The sequence below is a fragment of the Psammomys obesus genome, unplaced genomic scaffold (assembly GCF_907164565.1).
Source record: "Psammomys obesus unplaced genomic scaffold, mPsaObe1.curated_primary_1811, whole genome shotgun sequence".
NCBI lineage: Eukaryota > Metazoa > Chordata > Mammalia > Rodentia > Muridae > Psammomys > Psammomys obesus.
The window spans coordinates 17,484,703-17,505,717 of NW_026596095.1; the positions used below are offsets into that span (position 1 = coordinate 17,484,703).

At 45.5% G+C, this 21,015-nt stretch overlaps 1 protein-coding gene across 4 annotated transcripts in view; it reads right to left on the reverse strand.

The window, feature by feature from the left end:
* Window positions 1-11,779, reverse strand: part of Mcub (mitochondrial calcium uniporter dominant negative subunit beta) — a 59,041-nt gene extending 47,262 nt beyond the window's left edge. For all 4 annotated transcript variants that reach the window (XM_055628116.1, XM_055628119.1, XM_055628115.1 and 1 more), the window contains exon 1: window positions 11,638-11,779. In XM_055628116.1, the coding sequence (XP_055484091.1) occupies window positions 11,638-11,724 (87 nt within the window). In that variant the 5' untranslated portion in view covers window positions 11,725-11,779. The remainder of the gene's footprint in view (window positions 1-11,637) is intronic.
* Between the last annotated feature and the right edge of the window lie 9,236 nt (window positions 11,780-21,015).

Sequence of the window (21,015 nt, forward strand, 5' to 3'; positions counted from 1 at the left end):
AAGGAGGAAGCTGGTAATAGCACAGAGATACAGAAAGCCCTAATGCCAGGGGACAGATAGGCATCCAAGGAGTAAGAAAACCAATACAAACGTAAATAGATAGAAGGAAATCATCCTTCTGTCTAATCAGGAAAGGCCAGATGGCAAAGCCTAGCTAGAAAGAAAACAGGTATCAGTCAGTGAGCCTGTGGCAAACTGTTCTGCTGTGTAAAGTGCACCACATCCCCATATGTATTGGCTGTTCTTTTCAATCAGCTGTTGGTCATGGGCAACCACGTGGAGGCTTGTATAGAACTCCGAGAGCCCCCAACAGCCTCCACCCCCACGGTGTTTCAATCTCCACAATCCAGAGACCTCTGCTTGGCCACTAGGTGTTGTGACACACACCTGTCAGCTCAACACTCAGAAGGCTGAGGCCCGAGAAGCTCAAGTTTCTGTCAATCTGAGATATTAAGACTCTGTCTGGGGCGAACAGAAGATAAGGCTGGGACAATGCTGCCCCAAACACTGTGGGGCACGGACAAAGAGGAGCTTGTTTCTCCAGTGGGTGGGCTGCTGAGGGCCCCTAAGATTATCTGGGAACAACTTCCATCTATCCAGTTGTCTCCCCATCTTCTAGAGAGTCATCTACCTTCAGAAGATTCAAGCTGATGCTCCTATATCTGCACTCTAGCCCACTGGAGAAGAGAAATCAGCTTCCTCCTTCCTTCCTTTTTTCTTTCCTTCCTTCCCTTATTTTTTTTTTTCTTGTCGCTGTCCTCCTAAGGGGTTCCAGGAACGATTCACTGTGCCTAGTCAACCTCCCTAACTAAAGTGTGAACAAGCCATTTTTCTGATCACATTCACATTTCCTGGCATATCTAGAATTGGTCATAACCTCCTCTCTGAGTGCAAAAGGAGTGAAGATGAAGTTTTTGCAAACAACTCAATATTACAGCCCGAGCAACAAAATTGGTTATGTCTGAGGAAACAGGCTAGGAGGCCATAGAAAAGTATGTTTTTTGTTTTGTTTTGTTTTTTCCTCAATCAACCCTAAAAATCTATTTTTTCATGTGGCACTTCCCAACCTAAAATGTAACATGGACCAGAAGAGGACAGCCACCCAGCTCCTTCCCATTCCCAGAGAGTCCCCAATGCATACATACAGAGCACCGGGTGGTGTGTGTTAGTGCATGGCACCTCAGGCTAGTTAGAAGAAGGATGTGCTTCTCCGGAACATGTAGACGCTCTAGGAAATGCATTCTGCAGCACGTGACAGTTTACAGCAGAATCCCTGACTTACAAAATGCTAATATAGTGATGAATCAGGGACTGTACTTCACAGAGAACTCTGTGTGGCTTTCCACAGCAGCTCGGAGCGCTATCAATACCCGCTTGCAGACTCCACTCTGACCAGCCTCTCTTTCTCCCACTCAAAAATGCGTCTGCTAAACCGTTAGCCCTGCTTGCAGAGATTGATTAGAGCGGACCTCATCTCTGCAACCTCTGTGCATTTGATTTTGAGACAGGGTCTTGCTGTGTATCCCAATCTGGATTAGAAACTACTATGTAGCACAGGCTAACCTCAAATTCTAGATTTTCCTGCCTCGGCCGCCTCCAGAATAGTGGGACAGCAGATGTGTGGTGCCATGCTGGGCTTCTCTGCAATTTTTAATGATGTTGCATCTCTGAGTTCTTTTAGAATTTAATGTCTCTAATAATTAATATTGTCCCATGAAGGGTCAGAGTCATGGAAAGCGGTGCCTATAACTCACAGGAAGACAATTCAATTCCAGCTAAGGCAACCCTAGGAACGAAGAAGGGACAGCTCTTGGAGTTACTCAGAGTGATGATGACACAGCAGAGACATTGGCAATAGCTAGAACCCCCACCTGATATTCACACGGCATCCATTTATTGTCCCTGATCCTTAAGGTCTAGAGAAATCCAAGCGGTGGTTAGAGTCCCTGAACAGACCGCCTCGCCTCCTCCCCCCCAACCTCCAGCTCTATAAGTAAGTCTCTTTTTAACATTAAAAAACCGCAGGCTCTAGGCTGTGTAGGCCTGTGGGTGAAGAGCAACCCTCTGTGCCAGGCCCAGCAAACGTTTAGTAATTCTAAGAGCTCAGCTCCACACCCTCAGGGCTTCTGTTAGTGGACGCCAAGGGGGAGAGCCATGGCTGGCAGTCTTATCCACGCCTACCGCTCACAAAGGAGAAATGCCCCTTCCCCCTTCAGAACAGGGATGAAACTTCTCTTATGTAAGGGTCTGCACATGTCCTACTACAAAAATTCTATTCTGTTTTTTAAAGGCTCGTTCTACTTTATATTTTGTGCAAGAGTTACATTTTGTGAGCCGATATTTTTAAAATAAATCTTGAAGTAATTTCTAAATTGTTTAAATTTGAATGATTAGACGAATGGTCCTGGGCTAGCAAGATGGCTTAGTAGGTAAGGGTGCTTGCCACCAAGCCCAAGGACCTAAGTTTAGTCCCCAGGACCAAATGATGAAAGAGGAGAATTAACTACTGAAAGAACAGAGATGAATATAATTTTTTAAAAATTCACAGTCAGGACAAGCATGGTTATGTACACCTTCAATCCCAGAACTCAGGAGGCAGAGAAGGAGGAGCTTGAAGCCAGCCTGCTCTACGTAGTGAGTTCCAGGTCAGTGAAGGCTACTTAGCAAGACCTTGTCTTAAAACAACTACAGTCAGTTACAGCAAACATGAAACAAAGCCACACAGAGTCCTAGCACTAATCATTTTTGGTGGTCACAAGCAATTCTTCCTAAGATTCGGCAACACCGTATTCTACTCAGAGAACCTTCTAAGAAGAGTTTCTTGTCTGTGGAGAAGAGTGTTGCTTCTCCAGCATGAAAACAATCACCTTAAAATGAATACCACACGGGGCTGGGGATGAAGCCCAACTGACAGAGTGCCTGCCTAGCACCACACACCCGCAGTCCCCACACTCTGGAGGAGGTACACGCAAGAGGATCTGAAGTTCAGGTTATAGTTTACCAAATAGTTCCCACACACAGATGCATACTTTAAAATAACCCTCTTTAAAATCCTGATATGAGCATGTCTGGGGTAGTATCAAAGTACACACAAATTTTATACATATATATATATATATATATATATATATATATATATATATATATATATGGCTCATAGGACAAAAAGTACAAGTGAATGCTTCAAAATTTGCCTCTCCTTGGTTAACTGGAAGAGAGTAAATTGGGATCCAAAGGACCATGCCATTAAGGAACTGTGTGCAACAGTCTGTTCTTTGTCATCCATTGTGTCATTTTTCTACCCAAGAAGCACTTGTCATGTACCTATTGTGTCAGGATGGAGGTGGTCAGAGATCTCATCATTTGGACCACCATAGCTATTAGAACCCAGCTGTGAAAACCATATGAGCACAGCTGAATATGAGTGCCGTGGATAAAGAGAGTAATACTGCCAGTAGCCACTGGAGAGCCCTCAGCAAAGCTCCGGTGGGGTGGACATGGGTGGCCACTAGAAGTGGGGATAAGCAGCAATCTAAGGAAAACCATGATACTCACAGAAAGGAGAAAAGCACAGGACAAGCCATGGGACAGAACTAGCTCAGTCATGCTGAACATGGGCTATGTGAGGCATGGCGCAGGGAGTGGGGCCGGAGGTAGGCAGCTGGAACACGCTCTTGATCAACTGTCACTTTCATTTGAAAGTTTGCATATTTTGGTGCCACTAATGATAAGAAGTCCATAGGAAGAGCTGTACAAGTGTCAAAGAAACTGCTTTCTCTTGAAGAATGAAAATTGTTTTTAATTCTCCAAGCAGAAAGCAGAGCTGCTAAAGTTAGCTAGCAGGCTATAAAACACCACAGATGTCCTCCAGCAAGGGTTTAGAAAGCCAATACTGTGCTGATCTGTTTAAAAGGGTTTTCTAAACCAATTCTTTTTTTCCAGGTTTATGGTCACATTACTGTCAACCTCTAGAAAGAGCAATTGTTCGTTATTATTTATCAACAGTCTTTAAGCCTAGTGTTCAGATATCTCATTCAGAAGCTAGGCACCATGGCACACTCCTGTAATGCCAACACTCAGGAGCTTGAAGTGGGTGGATCACTTGAGCTCAGGAACTGCAGCAAACAGATTCCATCTCAAAGCAGCACCATCACTAGGGAAATTCATCTAACGTTTTACAAATTTTACAGGCTCCCTTCTCCCCAGTGAAACAGCCATGGCCACAGAAACAACAAACATTTGCCACAAAGAACTGTGGTCTGCTCCTTCTTCTCAGCAGATTCAGTGTGGCTGTTATTTCCTGTTTACACCCAAGAGGTTCAAAAGGCACGAGTTCATCTTCAGGAGCCCAAAACATGATTTTTGTCAATGCAATCATTATTTTTTTAAAAAGTGGAATATAACATGATCACTGTGCTGCAGAAATTCAGAAGGGGAGGAGGGAAGAAAAGGGAACATAGGGCCCAGCTCAGATGGCTACTTGACCCAGTAATTGCATCCCAAGAGCCCCAGGGAAGACATGTGCCAGCCTCCAAGATGTCTTCTCCTGAGGTTTGCCACAAGGTGACTACTTCTTCTTTCTCCACCTCCTCCTCCACCTCCTCCACCACTTCCACCTCCTCCTCCTTCTCCACATGAATGGTGTTGGATTCTGTCAAATGCTTTTTCAGCATCTAAATAGATGAGCATGTGAGTTTTTTTTCTTTCAGTTTGTTTATATGTTAATCCTACTGATTATATGTTTATATGATTATAATATGTTTATATGGTGGATTACATTGATGGATTTCTGTATACTGAACCACCCCTGCTACCTGGGATAAAGCCTACTTGGTCATGGTGGATGATATCTTTGATGTGTTCTTGGATGAGAAGGAGGATGACATTTGCAAGTAAAGATCATCCTGAGTGAAGTAACACAGAACCAGAAAGATATAATGTTATATACTCATTTATAAGCAGATATTAGCCATATAACACAGGATAACCATACTAAAAACCACAGACCTAAAGAAGCTAAATAACAAGGAGGACCCTAGGGAAGATGCTTAATTTTCATTTAGAAGGGCAAATAGAATAGACACTGGAAGTGGTTGAGGAGAGGGAACAGGATGGGAGCCTACCTTAGATGTCCTCTGAAGATTCCACTCAGCAGGTGATCGAAGCAGATGCTGAGACAGCCAAACTTTGGGCAGAGAACGGGAAGTCTTAGGGAAGAGTGAGGGAATAGAAGGACCCGGAGGGGACAGTAGCTTCCCCCAACAAAGCCAACAAATCTGGGCCCAGGGTGGCCTGCAGAGACTGATGCACCAACCAAGGACCATACATGGAGAGGACCTAGAAACCCTGCTCAGATATTGCACATAGGCAGCTCAGTCTTTATGTGGGTGGCCAAGTAAGGGGAGCAGGGGTTATCTCTGACATGGGCTCTGTTACCTCCCTTTGATCACTTCCCCCTGGCAGGGTGGCCTTGTCAGGTCACAGAGTAAGAGGATCCAGGCAGTCCTGATGAGACTTGATGGGCTAGGGTCAGATGGTAGGGGAGGAGGGCTCCCCCTTTCTGTAGTCTAGGGGAGAGGAAAAAAGGGGAAGGGGGAGGGAGAGACCTGGAGGAGATGAGGGAGGGGACTCTAATGGGGATATAAAATGAATTAATTATAAAAAATAAAAAGTGGAGTTAAACAAACAAAAGCAAGTCTCAGACTGTAATACTCTTTAGTTCCTTTGAGTAGAATTTTGTCAAATCAAATAGTACCCATTAGAGCCAGGAGTAGTGGCACATGCCTTTAATCATAACATGTAGGAGCCTGAGGCAGGAGGGCCTCTGTGAGTTCAAGGCCAGATTGATCCACATACCAAGATCCAGGTCATCCAAAGCTACATAGCAAGACCCTGTTAATAATAATAACCCTGTTTCTAATAATAGTAGTAGCAGCAATGATAATAATAAATTAAAGTACCAGTTAGGAGTTTCTGAAAATGGAAACTCTAAAGTTTACAGGCCTGGATAACTGGACCAACCCACCCTCTTTTACTCAAGTGGGACAACAGAGGTAGCAATAAAAAAGGAAGATGCAGATCTTACAAAAGGAGGAAGAAGAGGAAAACAGGAGGAACCCAGGGCTGGAGGTCAAAGCACTGTCTGCAAATGTCAGTACCTGAGTCCAAATCTCCAGGAATCCCGGAAAAGCACACGTGTCTGTAATCCCGCTGTGCCTATAGTGAGGCAGGATGCAGAGACAAGAGAATTCCTAGAACTAGGCTGGCACATGCAGCTGCAAACACCAAAGACACCTAAAACACAATCAACAGTGAGGACCAGCACCCAAGATTGCCCTCTGACCTCCACAAGCACATCATGCACACACACACACACACATACCACACACACACAGATGTACACATACACCACACATATGCACACAGTCATAAACATATACCACACACACACACACACACACACACACACACACATGGTTACAGTTAAGAGTCTCAGAGCAATTCACTTAATTCAACACCCTCCGTGGGAAAAGCACCAAAGAGATGACGTAACAAGAGTGAACGAGAAGCAAATGGTCTGCCTCACTTCCCTGATTTACTACTTGGAACACACTGGTATGAACACCAAAATGCTGATTTTTCTTTTTTTACACTTTTCAAAGCTGTATCTGCCAATTACTCCTCCCCCCATTAAAATGATTATGAAAAAATGAGGATACGATGGACAAAACTTAAGGCAGAAGAGATAGAGCTTTGAGCACCATAAATCATAAAATGTTGGTGACAGGACTTCACTATTGCTAGGAGTGAGTCAAGATCTGGTCCTCAGCTTTCTGGATGATGCCGCTGATGCTCTCTGCTGTTCATCATGACAACTTCTCTGTCTGTTTGGGAGAACTCCACCCATTCTAATACCCAACCTACAGAATAGTTTTTGCTCTGGCTCCTCTTAAAGACGACCTTTAGTTGACTACAGCACTTTACAGAGCTGTTTCTTCAAAGTTGTGTGAGTGTGGAAAGCTCAGTGCAAACACTGGGGTGTGGAGTACCATGACTCAAGGTTTAAATACCTGGCTCACAGAACAGAGTGCCAGCAGTGTTTAAAAAGCAGGCAGCTGATGAAGGGGTGGAGAGAAGACACACCTCACAAATGCAAGGAGTAAAGGCAGAAGAGGCCATCAGGCTTAGACCTCAGGCAGCCAAGGAGAGAACGCATTTGCCTCCCTCAGTGACCTTTCTCCAGGTCACTAATTTCTCTACCAAGGAAACTATCTGCACACTACTGTTGGAATGCAGACAGAGGCCAACCGAGATGAAGCCTTTTCCTATGCCACCATACGAGGTACCCAAGATGTATCCCAGAGGTGCAAGCATCTGACCAGCACTATTCTACACGCCACAGGGGGAAATTCAGTCAAGACTTCTGGGTTGGGGCTTAGTCCTCAGAACACTTGCTTCTTGATCAAACGGATAGAAGCTGTTACCCCAGCCCCACCAACAGCACCTGCCAGAATGTGTCAACAGGGTCACTCTCTGTGAATGGTATGTTAAATTATGTCCTATTATTAATTTGTCTTTGTGTAAGTTTAAACAAAATAAGTGGCTGTAAATACAGCTTAGGGGTTAAGAGTGCTCACTGTTCTTCCAGAGGACCTGGGTTCGATTCCCTGCACCCACATGGCAGCTCACAACTGCTTGGAACTCCTGTTCCAGGGGATTCAATGCCCTTTTTCTGGCTTTTGCAGGTATCAGGCATGCACTTGATACATAGACATATTGGCAGGCCAAACAGCCATGTGCATAAAATAAAATTTAAAATTATAAAAAGAACCAATGATACCAAGTAAATAGGATTTAAAATAGAGTCTCCTAAATTATGCTCTTTGGTTAATTGCCTATTGGCTTATGGCCTGTATGTTAGCCCAAAACACCTACAGTAATTTTAGAGTTCTAATATTATACACTTAAAAAATGTTATGTGCGTTGGTATTCTGCCTCTATGTGTGTCTGTATGACGGTGTCAGATCTCCTGGAACTAGAGTTACAGATGGTTGTGAACTGCCATATGGGTGGTGGGAATTGAACCCAGGTCCTTTGGAAGGAGAGACAGTGTTCTTAATTGCTGAGCCATCTCTCTAGTCCCTGTACACTCTTGAATAGGCAACATTCCATAGATGAAGATACTAGAATGAAATATTGATGGACTTACCCTATTCTGTTAGGACATAAAAACCTAATCGAGTGGATAAAAACATCTTTTGAAGGGTGTGCTGGCTCTCTGTTCAAGGACATAGCTTTCTGACACAATCAACTCTAAAGGAGGAAAAATTCACTTTGACTTGACGTAAGAGACTCTAATCCATGTTCATTTGGCCTCGTTGTATTGACTGCACAGGATAGCATGGAGAAAGCCTGTGGTAGAGGAGGCCTGTTCCCAGCATGGTAGCCAAAAGAGCAAGAAGAGGAATCAGAGTCCTAATTTTCCTATCACAGGCACTCCCCAGTCATGGAACATCCTCCCACCAGCCTCCAGTGGTCCAATCATGGGCTTTGGGGAGACATTCAAGTTCCAAACTGTAACCAAAGGAATACTACAGCAGCCACCCACGAGGAGGCAACGCTCCACTGTCCTGAGACAGAATTCTTGATCATGAAATTTTCTGAAATAGACAGTACTCTGTTCAATGGTATGTTGCACCCCGGGGTAGGGGTACAAAGAAAACAAGCATGCCCAGAGATGACAAGGAGCTTTAGGATCGAGAAGACAAATCCCCTTGTTTCTGAAAGTGGGCAGCAGGCTTACACAGACTGAATGGCCTGGGCAACTTTATAGAGCTAAGAAGCGGCAGGACCAGGCCTGCTGGCACCCTGATATCCCTGGGCCCCAATACTAACAAAACTAGATAACATGCTAGCATCGAACAATCAGCAAATATTTAACCTCAGGCTTTCTAGTTAGTGCCTCATCAATGGATCTGATCTGCCAAGAATCAAACACAAACATCATGTAATTGCAGTCGATAGTAAGCGATATCAGTCTTTACAAGCACGGATTCCTACACACGAGGAAGGTGAGGACTCTTAGCATTTAACAGACAAACTGGTCTAGCACTAGTCTGAGGTCAAATCATCAACCACCACTATAACCATGGGCTCTCAAGAGAGAGCTCAGAAGGCAGAACTGCAGAGCACAACACTCCAGGGGCAGGCAAGAGGTGAAATAGTAGCATGTGGGTGGCAAGCAGGAAAGATGTGCTCATTAAATCCCACAGACAAAACCAATGCTTCAAGGTTAACATCTTGTAGGGGCTGAAACATCTGTATGCTTTGTTTCTGGAAGAAAAAAAAGGAAAAAAGAAACTCCATCCTTGAGTTTCTCAGCAAAATACTCTTGCCTTGAAAAAAATTGTTAAAACAGCTTGTGTTGGGGGTTTAAATGATGTTTTGGGAACACAAAATCCTGTCTGGGAGTATTTCAATCTAAGCAGCAGAAAACCCAGATTAGGAAAGGCATAACTAGGCAAGAGCTTCCTGTTTGGATACAACTCACCAGGCATGGTAATCGCTCAAAGCATTGTCCACGAGCTCCATCAGGAGCCTTGGGTCACCCTGACAACCACCTAGCCAGAGCTCTGGTGACAGAGATGCTGTCTCCAGACATGAGGATCATGGATTCCAGGCCAGGCCAAAGATAATGCAATATACTCGTTTGTTTTTGCTTCAGACAAGATGCGTTCTTTAATAAACAATTCTATTACATTAAACATATATCAACAAACTGTGGGTTTTTTTTTTTCCCTACACAGAAAACACTGGCAACTACACACTTACCATTTAAAGGATAAGAGCCATATATTTTTCAAAGTGATTAAATACACACTCATAATGTCAGAAAAGACTAATTTTACTTGCTTATTAAAGATGGACTTTGGACAAATCCTTGCAAGCTAGGATTTTATGAAAAAAAAAAAACAATTTTTTTTTCTTTCTAGCTGTTTTCATAGGCTTGGGTGGCAGGCATGTTTTTAGGGGAAAACATACAGCAACAATGCTTGTCTTTAGCTCCGGGGTGTCTCATACGAAAAGCAGTAAGATCTTAGAGCAATGTCCCTATGGTGGGGAAATCTGATTCACAGAAAACGGTTTAGCAGTCATAGCTGAAACGCTTAGGAGGCCTGGAGACTACAAAGCTGCACACAAAGATGCAGACCCTTAGGCTTGGCTTTAACTGGGGACGGGGTATTTTATCACATGAGCAGAACGATAGGAGCACCCCCACTTCTGAAGTTCTGCAGATTGTCTTTATGGCATGGGCAGCTTGCACTTAACATTAAATCCTTCAAACTTAAGGTTTCTTAAGATGCTTAATGAGCTACAACCACTGTTTCCCTGTTACTGGACATATTCAAGCCTCTGCTTTCACTTGAGACAGGCATATGGTGGTGTCACCCTATCTACCTTAGGGACAGTGCAGAGAAAGGGCTTAGAGCTGGTGTTGAGCTCCTGAGAAAGGGCAGCCAGTCTTGGAAGTCCTAAACCTTTGCTCCAGGTATTAAAATGGGAGTGACCAAGTAGTAGGTGGCTGTGGCTGAGGCTGTTTGGTTCCATTCTCAGCACTACAAAATTGTCAGACGAGCTTAATAACTAGCCCTGTTTAATTACCACTGTGTTTCTGTGACATGAAGCAAGGAAAGGAGTGAGTGGCTAGCGTTTGGAACGGCCTTGTTCTGAAAGGTAACCGGAGTTTGCCTTAGGTGTAGGTGTCAAAACGGACTTCTCCGCTTGCTCTCCAACGTTTAAGAGGAGCATTGTCCTTTTTTTAATGCATTGAAATATTTCTTTCATCAATATAAATTTGAAGCATTAAGATAATGCTTTGGGGCTGAATCCAAAGATTGTGGGGGTGGGGGGCTGGAGCACCAAAAGAAATAGGAAGTGAAAGTGAACCGGCTCCAGCTGCTGCTGCTGCTTTCTCAGTGAAAGATAATTAAGTATTTCCACCCAGCCTCTGCCTTTGGCAATCTGAAGCTAAGCCAGTATTGCGGGGTGGGGGGGTGGGGGAAAGAGGCACAGACTCAGCTCCCTTCCCAGCACCTCCCTCCCCACTCCCTCTTTTTTTTACCATTCTAGTTAACTCAGCACTTTCCCGCTCTTCCTAGGCCCCTTTGGTGCGCATCCACACTTCTTCCCTCCTCCCCGAGGCCACGACACAAATGGTGCCCGCCTAACCGCTACCCACCACAACGCCCTTCTGATTCACCGCTGCCTCGGGTTTACAAGTAACGCGAGGGCGTGAGAGGGAGGGGCTCCGGGTTTGGAGGCCAAGGGAGACACGGTCCTGGGCTAGCCCACCCAGACACCTCACGGGGCTCTCCCGGCCCCTCCTCCACCGCAGTGACCACAGAGCGCAGGACGCCGCGGTGGGGGCCCTTGGGGTCGGCGGGCTGCGCTCCCCGGATGTGCCCCGCGCGCTGGCCGCTCAGGCCCGGTTCCCCGCAGCCCCGGGACACGTCGTCCGCGGCCACCACCTGTCGGGGCCCGGAGCGGCACGCGGGGAGCTGCTCGGCTTTCGCTCCCGCCAAAGTTGCCCGACGCAAACTTTCCACCCCGGGCTCCCGAGTCCGCGCCGCGCCTTACCTGGGGTGTGGGTGGCAGCGGCCTCGGACACGCGCGGCCGCGGGCTCGGATCGTCGGCAGCAGCCGCGACGGTCCCAGACAGAGCATCTTCCCGGCCGGCCTAAGCTCTCGGCCTCAGCGACGCATCCTCCCGCCGCTCGAGCCCAGCCCGCTCCCGCTGTGGGTTCAGCCCGCCCCGCCGACGGGGGCGGAGACGGGAGGGTGTGTCCCAGCTTCCAGGACTCTGCTCGGTGCACACCCCGGCGCCTGGCTGGGTATTTTTCCTCCGACAAAATAAATAAATAAATAAATAAATAAATAAATAAATAAAATAAAATAAAATAAAATAAAATAAAATAAACTTTTTTTTTTTTTTTTAAGCAAACCGGTGATGGACTTCCCAGTCTTTTACGTTTCTGGTGCCTGGCTTCCCTCCCATATTTCTTGAAAAGCTGGGCTCATACCATGCAGCTGTTGATGTCGAGGACTCACAGAAGCCAGTAGTGAGGCACGCTTGGGACCTCAGATTTGATGGTCTGGAGTTCAAGGCCACCCGCCGCTAAAAAGGACTTCTGGTATCTGGCAGCAGAAAGATCCCTGGAAATTGCTCTCCTTCGCCCTGCTGGAAAGAGGGAGAAAAATGGGTTGCCAGGGCTCCACCTGTGGGTGGGCTCCCAGGCTTGAGATGAGCCACCTGAGGCCTCAGCCCATGGCAAGTCAGCCCGGGGAGCTAGATGCGCCGAGGTTTGTAGTTCATTCATTACAGGCTGGCCCAAATCCAGACACTGGGGAAATTTCCTCCACAGCAGAACTGGCTTCTCTTTTGGGGACAGCTGAAAGGATCCTGCTTTCCCAGGGGCAGGAGTTAAGCATTGTGAAACCACTGTGAAAACCGCTATTAGTGTTAACGATCAGTTCTGTAGGCTCACTTTCCTGTAAATGGCAAGCATGTGGGGGTAGGGAGGCAATCTGGCTTCCTAATTGGCAGCTGTCGCACTCTCCCTCAATTCGGAGGATGCCTTGAGCCAAAGGACTGTCAGTCAAACAGCCAGTGGCTCTGCCACTTTGAGCACGTCACAGATGCCTTGAGGAAACTACTCGGTGATGAGCCAAGTTCCGGACGTTACAGCTCCAGCCGGGAGTGTTTGAGTTTAGGCACGACTTTCTGCTACTACAAGCCCTGTAACTATTTATAACCAGCTCAGAGGGCAAGCATCTCACCCGGTTGGCAGCTCAGACCCTACAGTGGTGTGACTGGTGCACACACAAAACATCTGTGTGGAAGTTCCGCTGTGGTTGGTACGAATCCCCTTCCCTTGCTGGATAAGCAATGTTTTGCCCGTTGGTCAGCCAACGGCGAGGCACCGTGGTGTTTTTGCCTGCTCTGCTGTTGCTACATTAGGCCCAATAAAAGTCTTCTCTGCGTCAGTAGCAGTGATGTAGTTTAATCCCAGCAACAGGAAGGCAGAAGTAGGAAGACTTTATTTTGTAAGTTCAAGGCCTGCTGGGTCTGCCTGCATAACAAGTTTCTAGCCAGCTAGGGTTACATAGTGAGAACCTGTGTCCTCCCCACCTCCACCCCAAAAAGTCTCCTATATAGTTGTTTTAGTTAGGGTTTCTATTGCTGCAATGGAACAAGTCCAAAAGCAAGTCGGGATGAAAGGGTTTTTAATTTTTTTGGCTTATATTTCTGCACTGTAATCCATCCCTGAAGGAAGTCAGGGATGGAACTCAGACAGACAGGAACTTGGAGGCAGGAGCTGACGCAGAGGCCATTGAGGGCTGCTGCTTACTGGCTCATTCTCCATGTCTTGCTCAGCCTGCTTTCTTGTAGACCCCAGGACCACCAGCCCAGGGATGGCATAAGCCATCATGGGCTGGGCCCTTCCCCCATTAATCTTTAATTAAGAAAATACCTGCCCTACATACTGCTCTTGTAGAGTGGGCTGAGCTAGCTATGCAAAAAGCAAAGCAAAACAAAAACAAACAAACAAACAAAAAAGGCAGAGCCAGAGAAGCAGTGGTGGCAACAGTGGCAGTCACAGAGCCAGGGCAGAGGAGGAACCAACTGCTCTGATAACGCAGAGGAGGTGGAGGGCGCCAGACAGGCTGCACCGACAAGCAGCAGAACTGGAAACTGCAGAAACTGATGACCCAGACAGGCAGCAGGGAAGAAGGGAAGATATGCGTGTTAGGCCGAGTTGTCAAAGCAGAACCACAGCGGCAAATACAGCAGCAAAAGCAAAAGGAATGGTGATGCTCCAGAGAGAACAAAAGAGCCCAGGCAGCTGACTAAAACACTGCTGCAAGGGCCTGCGAAGATGGGTCAGTGATTAAGAGCCCTGGCTGCTCTTGCAGAGGATCTGAGTTCCATTCCCAAACGACTGGTGCCTCACGTTCCATGGGATCTGATGCCCTCTTCTGACATCTGTGAGTACCTGGCATACACTCAGGCAAAACGGTTTGCACACAAAATGATAAATCTGAAAAAAATAAATAAATAAAAGTTTTTAAAAACAGCCTTCAAAATGTTAAAGGGGCTGCAAGGAGGAAAGCCCAAAGATGCTAACAATTAGAAGATCTCATGTTTGGGCTCTGAAACTTTTTGCTGATAAAATAACCAAAAGCAAGGTCTTCATAAGTAACCCAAAGGCCATATTGGGTAGCTCATGCCTACAATCCCAGCACTTGGGAGGCAGAGGCGGGAGGATCAAGTTTGAAACCAACCAAGTGCCTGAAGACTTTCAGGCAAGCCAGGACTTGTCTCAAAACAAACAAAGCAACAACAAACTGCATGGAGTATTATTCTAAGAGCCCCAGTACACGAGAAGTTAGAGTTTGGAAGTAGAGGAGTAGTTTGGAGTTAGGTCTAGAATTACATACCTTTTGACCACAAGGTCTTGGTACCTTCATCTTCTGTCTTTGGCTCTCAGCTGACAGCTGCCCTTCTCACAGCCACAGATGTCACTGACAGCCAAGATCAGAGTGAGCTGACGAGACAGATGTGCTGTGCAAATCCTCAACTTGAAATTTTGAGGTTTTGCACATTATGAAACTGCATGGATTTTCACTTGTGTAGGAGTGCACATGCGTGAGTGTAGTCATGCCTGGGAGGGCAGGGTGTCAGTCTCTGGCATCACTTCTTAGGAGCTGCCCACCTTGGTCTTTGAGACAGGAACTCTCATGGGGACGTGGTGCTCACTGATTAGGGTAGGCTGGCTGGCCAGCAAGCCCCAGGGATCTTTTGTGTCTCTGCCCCTCTGGCACCAGGATGTGTCACCAAGCTAGCTTTTTTTTTTAATCGTGAGTTCTGGGCACTGAGTGCAGGCCCACGTGCTTGAATAGCAAGTGCTGATGAGCTTGAGGCAGAAGGCCTGTGAGTTCAAGATCCGTCTGGACCACAGTGAATTTCAGTCCAGCATAAACTGGGCTGTACAGCTCTGTCTCAAATGAGTCCATGAGGGAGAGTGAGAGGACAGGACAGGTACAGCAACCAAACCCCACTACTGTGGCTCTCCGTGAGCACTGGGCATCGAATCTGATGGCACATGGACACGGTAGACTAAAACAGCTTGGGTCTTTCTGACCCACATGTTAAGAACCATTAATAAACAGACTATACTGAATGGAGGAGAAGGCAGCAATGACAGCATAAAAAAAAAAAAAAGTTTATCTCTGGGTCAAGTGGGCAAGAATTTCAGTGAAGGTAGAGGCTGAGGGCAAACCGCAGGCCCGGCCGGTAGTGAAGGATCCAGACCTTTGTCCTGCTGCACAGCTGCTTTGTGCTTTGTGAGATGATGTCTGAGAAACTCTGCACACACCTTCCGCACAGCCTTCATGACGCTCTTACCGAGGAATTACTGTGACCTCCTTCAGGGATAAGGCTAAGGAAATGGCGAGAGCTTGCCCAGGTCGTACAGCTAGAAGAGGGACCATCGTCTGGTAGGTGCAGAGCCAGCATTGGGCTTTCTGTTTTTGTTTTTTCTCACGACTGCAGTAACTTCCATCACCCCTTGCTCAGACTGGGTCCCAATTTCTATCTATTTTGAATCAGTGGCTGATTCAAAGCCCACAGTACATCGTGATAGCACTTCAACCAGCCTTCTAACTGAATCCTTAGGATGTTCCACCTGCCTATCGGGCCAGCTGCCTTTTAGAGTAACAGTGTGGTAAGACTGGAGTTTCCACTGCCACACTTCTTAGGCAATCGGTCCCTAGATCAGAAACAAGATGGCGAAGGCACTGTGTGAGCCCACAGAGGGTAGTGTTGGCAGAAACGTGGGCACAGTGGACAACTCCATATCCACACCATGTGTGGGCTCCGTGTGTGGAAGAAAAACTGCTCCATAATCAGCATATACTGTGGCAGCTACCTGCTTCCCCATGGAAGGAGGCCAAACCGAGGCACCAAAGCTGGTGCCAGCTGATGATAAGTTAGGAATACAGCAAGCAGCTGGGCTCTGGAGAATAGCCACCGTGTGTGCCATGCAGTTTCCGTCCTCCCAGAGGAGACAATGTGGTATACAAGCCCTTGAGCAAATACTAGGGTAGCATCCGGGGCTCGTGAGGCATTATACAGACTCTCTGGCCCCACAGGCTTTAGCCTAGAATCTCTGGGCACTCTAGGACTCCATCACTATTGTGCCTGGAAAAGCAGGTTTGCGTGCCCATGAGATAGAGTCAGGCCGCCTTAACCCCTAGCTGCAGTGGTATTGCAGTTTCTGACTGCATGATTGGAGAAAACATCTTCCTATGTGCTCTTTTCCTGCAGAGTTCTAGAAGCTCTTCCCAGGTACTCCCCTTTCAAGACTTGTATTTGTACATCTGTAGCAGTCAGTGGCAGAGGTCTTGGCTTCAAGGCACTTTTCCTGTTAGCCCAGTGCAAAGTGCACAGATTCTCTTGGACGGTACTGCTCTAACAGTTTCAGTCTCTTTGCCTTACCCACAACTTTAAATGGTGCCGTCTTTCCCTTGCCAAATTCTTTGAATTTGTATGTCCCAGGAGATTTATTTTCTCATCTCACAGACTATGTTTGCAGTTCGTCCATTCTTTTCTTGAGATAGGGCCTCCTGTGTCACAGGCTAGCCTGACTTGCTAGAGAGCCAAGAATGATCTTGACCTCCCAGTTCTCTTGCCTATACCCCCAAGTTGCCCATTTAAAGGCCTATTTTACTAAATCTGGCTTTTTTTTTTTTTTTTTTTACAACTCATTTGCTAACTTACAATTATTCCATGGAGTTCTACAAACATTTACTGAATGCCTAGGGCAGTGGTTTGAATAAAAATGGTCCCTATAGGCCCATAGGGATGGAGGTTGGCCTTGGCCTTGTTGGAGGAAGTGTGTCACTAGGCTTTGAGGTTTCAGATGCTCAAGCCACACTCAGTGTGGCTGTCTTTTCCTGCTGCTGCAAATATAAAATCCTCAGCTCCTTTCCCAGCAGCATATCTGTGTGCATGTTGCCATGCTTTGCATCATAAGGGACTAAACCTCTGAGACTGTAAGCCAGCCCCAACTAAACACTTTCCTTTCTAAGAGCTGCTGTGGTCATGGTGTCTCTCCACAGCACTAAAGCCTAATAAGACACCTAGTATGTGCCAGGTATGCAAACACTGAAATAAAAAGGGCAGTGTCTGTGTTTTAAGAGAATGCCAATAATTACATAGCACTGCTGTGGCTATCGTGGAGTTGAACATGATTAGGGCACACACAGAAGTGCTGAACTCAGGTCGGGAGTAGTCAGCAAAGACTGCAGGACGTAGTAATGCTTTGGCTGAGTTCTGACAGGTTCACTGAGCAAAGGGGTCCAGAAGGCTTCGCAAGAAGGAGAGCACGCTGCATCAGGCTCGAGCATGAACGACAGCAGCTAGCTCCTATGATGCTGTGCAGTTAGCTGCTCTGCTTTCAAACCATCTTTTACTCCAACTTTGTTCCAATCTGCTTTCATTTCTCAGATTGTATTCCAAGTAATCCCCATAAATCCTATTAAGGCAATTTAGAGCCACTGAGTTCTCTCTCTCTCTCTCTCTGTGTGTTTCAGATGGCTGTTTATGAGCATGCCATTTCAACCCTAGTTATGTGACAACTTCATTTCAAATCTTGGCTTTTCATGTTGAAATGTGTTCTTCAGCTATTTATCCATTTATTCTTTATACCTGACTCCGAAAAAATATTTTAAATAATACATTTTAAATAATTAATTGGAAGCAGGTCACAGTGCCATTCCAATTTATCATCTGATAGGAAATTAAGTCCTACTGGAGTAGGACTACAAAGAAATTGAATGCCAGAGCTGCGGGTGGGTTATTAAAAATTGAAAGTGAGAAATTTGTTTAAAAAAATGGGAGACCTTTTAACCGGTACATATTACAACTTGTCCAAGGGTCAATGTGAAGTGAAATGATTATAAGTGTTGGTGGTACACGGGTGAGCACAGAGCCTCCAGGAAGGCCAGTGAGTTTTTCTAGCCATTCAACTAAATTAGTATGGTTTTGTATACTCTGCCTTGGGATGGGAACGTGGGGAGTAGGATAAGAAGTTCAAAAAAGATAAAGGGACACTGGGGTGTAGCTTAATGTTAGAGTTACTGCTGAACATGCAGAAGGCCTGGGGGAGGGAGGGAGGGAAGAAGGGAAGGAAGGAAGGGAGGAAGGAAGGAAGGAAAGAAGGAAGGAAGGAAGGAAGACATAGTCAATCCTTTCCATTAAGTAAAGAACTGAGAGAACCATACAAAATATGCTTCTTTATTTTTAAGAATTTAAACACACAATTATAAAACTATAAATTATTAACTAAAAGCCCAGTATTTCTATTGCCCCCTTTAACCGGCTATTATCATCAGTGCGTGTTATAAGCAAAGTAAAGGTTCGGTTATACATGCATGGGGTTTTGGTTTTGGTTTTCTTGCAATGTTATAATTATTTCATTTCTGAGCTATCTTAAATTCTTATTATAGAAAACAAAAAAAAATAAAGTATAAGATGTGCACATATCTGTCACCACACACTAATCAAAATAATCTATAGCAACCTAAGAGCTTCTGAAGGTAAGGTAATCATATTCAAAACAAAGCAAAGACTGCAAGAGAAACCATGGCCACCTCCCAGCCGGGCTGCCCTCCTAAGGGGATGTCCAGCACTGGGTGTCCCGGGCAGCTCCGTCAGTTGCTGGGTTACCTAGCAACGGATGGAGCCTACATCCGTTTCAATCTTATAAAATCATAAACCTTCTACAGAAAACAGGACTCTGTGAAGAACAGTCGCCCAGTGAAATCCTAATAAAACATCAACTACCGTTTGTGCAGTAAATCAGACTCAGAATAACAAATATATTTTCTCTCATATGTAGAACCTAAGTACACAATCCTAACAAGACATCAGATGGCAGATGATGAGAGACAGTGAAGGAGAAACAAAATGGAGAGCATGCTTATTTTTAAATTTTTATTTTATTTTTTGAGACAGGGTCTTACTATGCGGCCCTGGCTAACCTAGAACTCACTCTGTAAACCAGGCTGACCTCAGACACAAAGATCTGCCTGCCTCTGCCTCCCCATCTAGGATTAAAAGTGTGCTCTACAACATCCTATTTATTCTCGTAAATCTACATTTTAGCGTGTGTGTAGCAAAATGAAGGCATGAAAATGAGAAAGGTACAAAGAGATATATTATTAAATATCATAATGAATGATATTTTTTTTTTATATTAGCTAAAAACCCCAATAAAAGCTGGGGGCAGGGGTCATGTAAAATGGCTCAGTGAATACAGAACTGGCCACCAAGCCTGATTACCTGATTTTGATCTACAGAATCCACATGGCGGGAGAAAACTAACAGGAGTTGTCCTCTGACCTCCACAGTATACCTCCGCATAAATAAACACCAAAAAAAAAAAAAAAAAATCACAAACACCAATTTTTAGTGACGTGTAGTATCTCATTTAATGGCATTCTAGTTAGCTTCACTGTCACTGTGTTAAACAGCTGACCAAAAGTGACACAGAGAAGGAAGGCCTACGCGGCTTGCAGGTTATGATCCCTCACAGAGGGAAGTGATGGGAGGAGCCTGGAGGCTGGAGTTGAAGCACAGCAGGAAAGCTGCTTCCTGGTTGCTCTCCAGAGCTTGCTCATAGCACCCAGGAGCTCGCTTATCTATCGGGTCCAGAACCACCTACCCGAGGGTGGTACTTCCCAGATGGGCAGGGCCCTTCCCTAGCAATCATGAATCAAGAAAAGGCCACAAACAGGCCCACAGGCCAATCTGATGGAGGTAGTTTCTTAGGAGGCTGTCCATCTCAGGTAGCTCTAGTTTGTGACAGAAACGAATAGGGCACGTGGTTACGAGTCTGTGATGCTCAAAGTTCCAAAAGAATGGACATCTGTAAGTAAGCATTGTTCACCAATGGTGGCTCTGGGTATATGCCCCCAGAGGGCATGGGCAACCGGGTCCCCTCCTAAAGCCACTTACACTTATGTCCCTGCCTACTTCTTACAGATATAAGTGGCAGGAAGGATGACGCCCAGTTTTCTGGTGGACAATATTATCTCTGAATTCAGAGATCAGAGGAAAATGAATCATACAATACCTTCTCATCATTTTATATTTTAGGTCTTTGTCTCATGTGCCAAAACCAAATGAATGTTTCTCTAATTTTTTACATTTTTGTTTGTTTGTGTGTGTGTCATGCATACATGCTTGTAGGAGTTGCTTCCCTCTAAGGACTGACCTCAGGCTATCAGGATTAGCAGCAAGCATCTTTACCCACTGAGCCATCCTCCTGGCCCCTTCTGTTTGTTTTTCTTATTTATTTATTCAGGTTACTTGCAACTATGCTGATAATATCTTCAACGTTAACCTTTTTTTGCAAGTAAGTTTTCACCTTTTCCTGTTTTTAATAATATATGTTGAATAGCTTCATGGCTTCCTAATCAATTTCCCCATCTGTGTATTTTCTGGTCTCAAGACTAAAAGAGTCACATCCTTAGATAACTACCAAACATTGCCTGGGGATAACTCAGTTGGTAGCCTGCTCATCTACTGTGCACAAAGCCCTGGGTTCTATCCACAGCACCTTGTAAAATCAGGTGCAGCGAGGAGCACCCGTAATCCTAACACTCAGGAGGTGAAGACATGGGATCAGAAATTTAAGGTCATCCCCCTCAGCTACACAAACACTTCAAGGCCAATTTGAATACGTGAGATGGCATCTCAAAACGAAATGAGTAAAAATAAGCAGCTAATGCTATTTGACCTCATACATATACAGTAATGTATAGATGCTCTTCTAAAATACAGCAGGTGTTCCTGGTCAGGCCCCTGCCACATCTGGCTTGAGGAGGAAATATTACACAGGTGTATATATATATATATATATATATATATATATATATATATATATATAT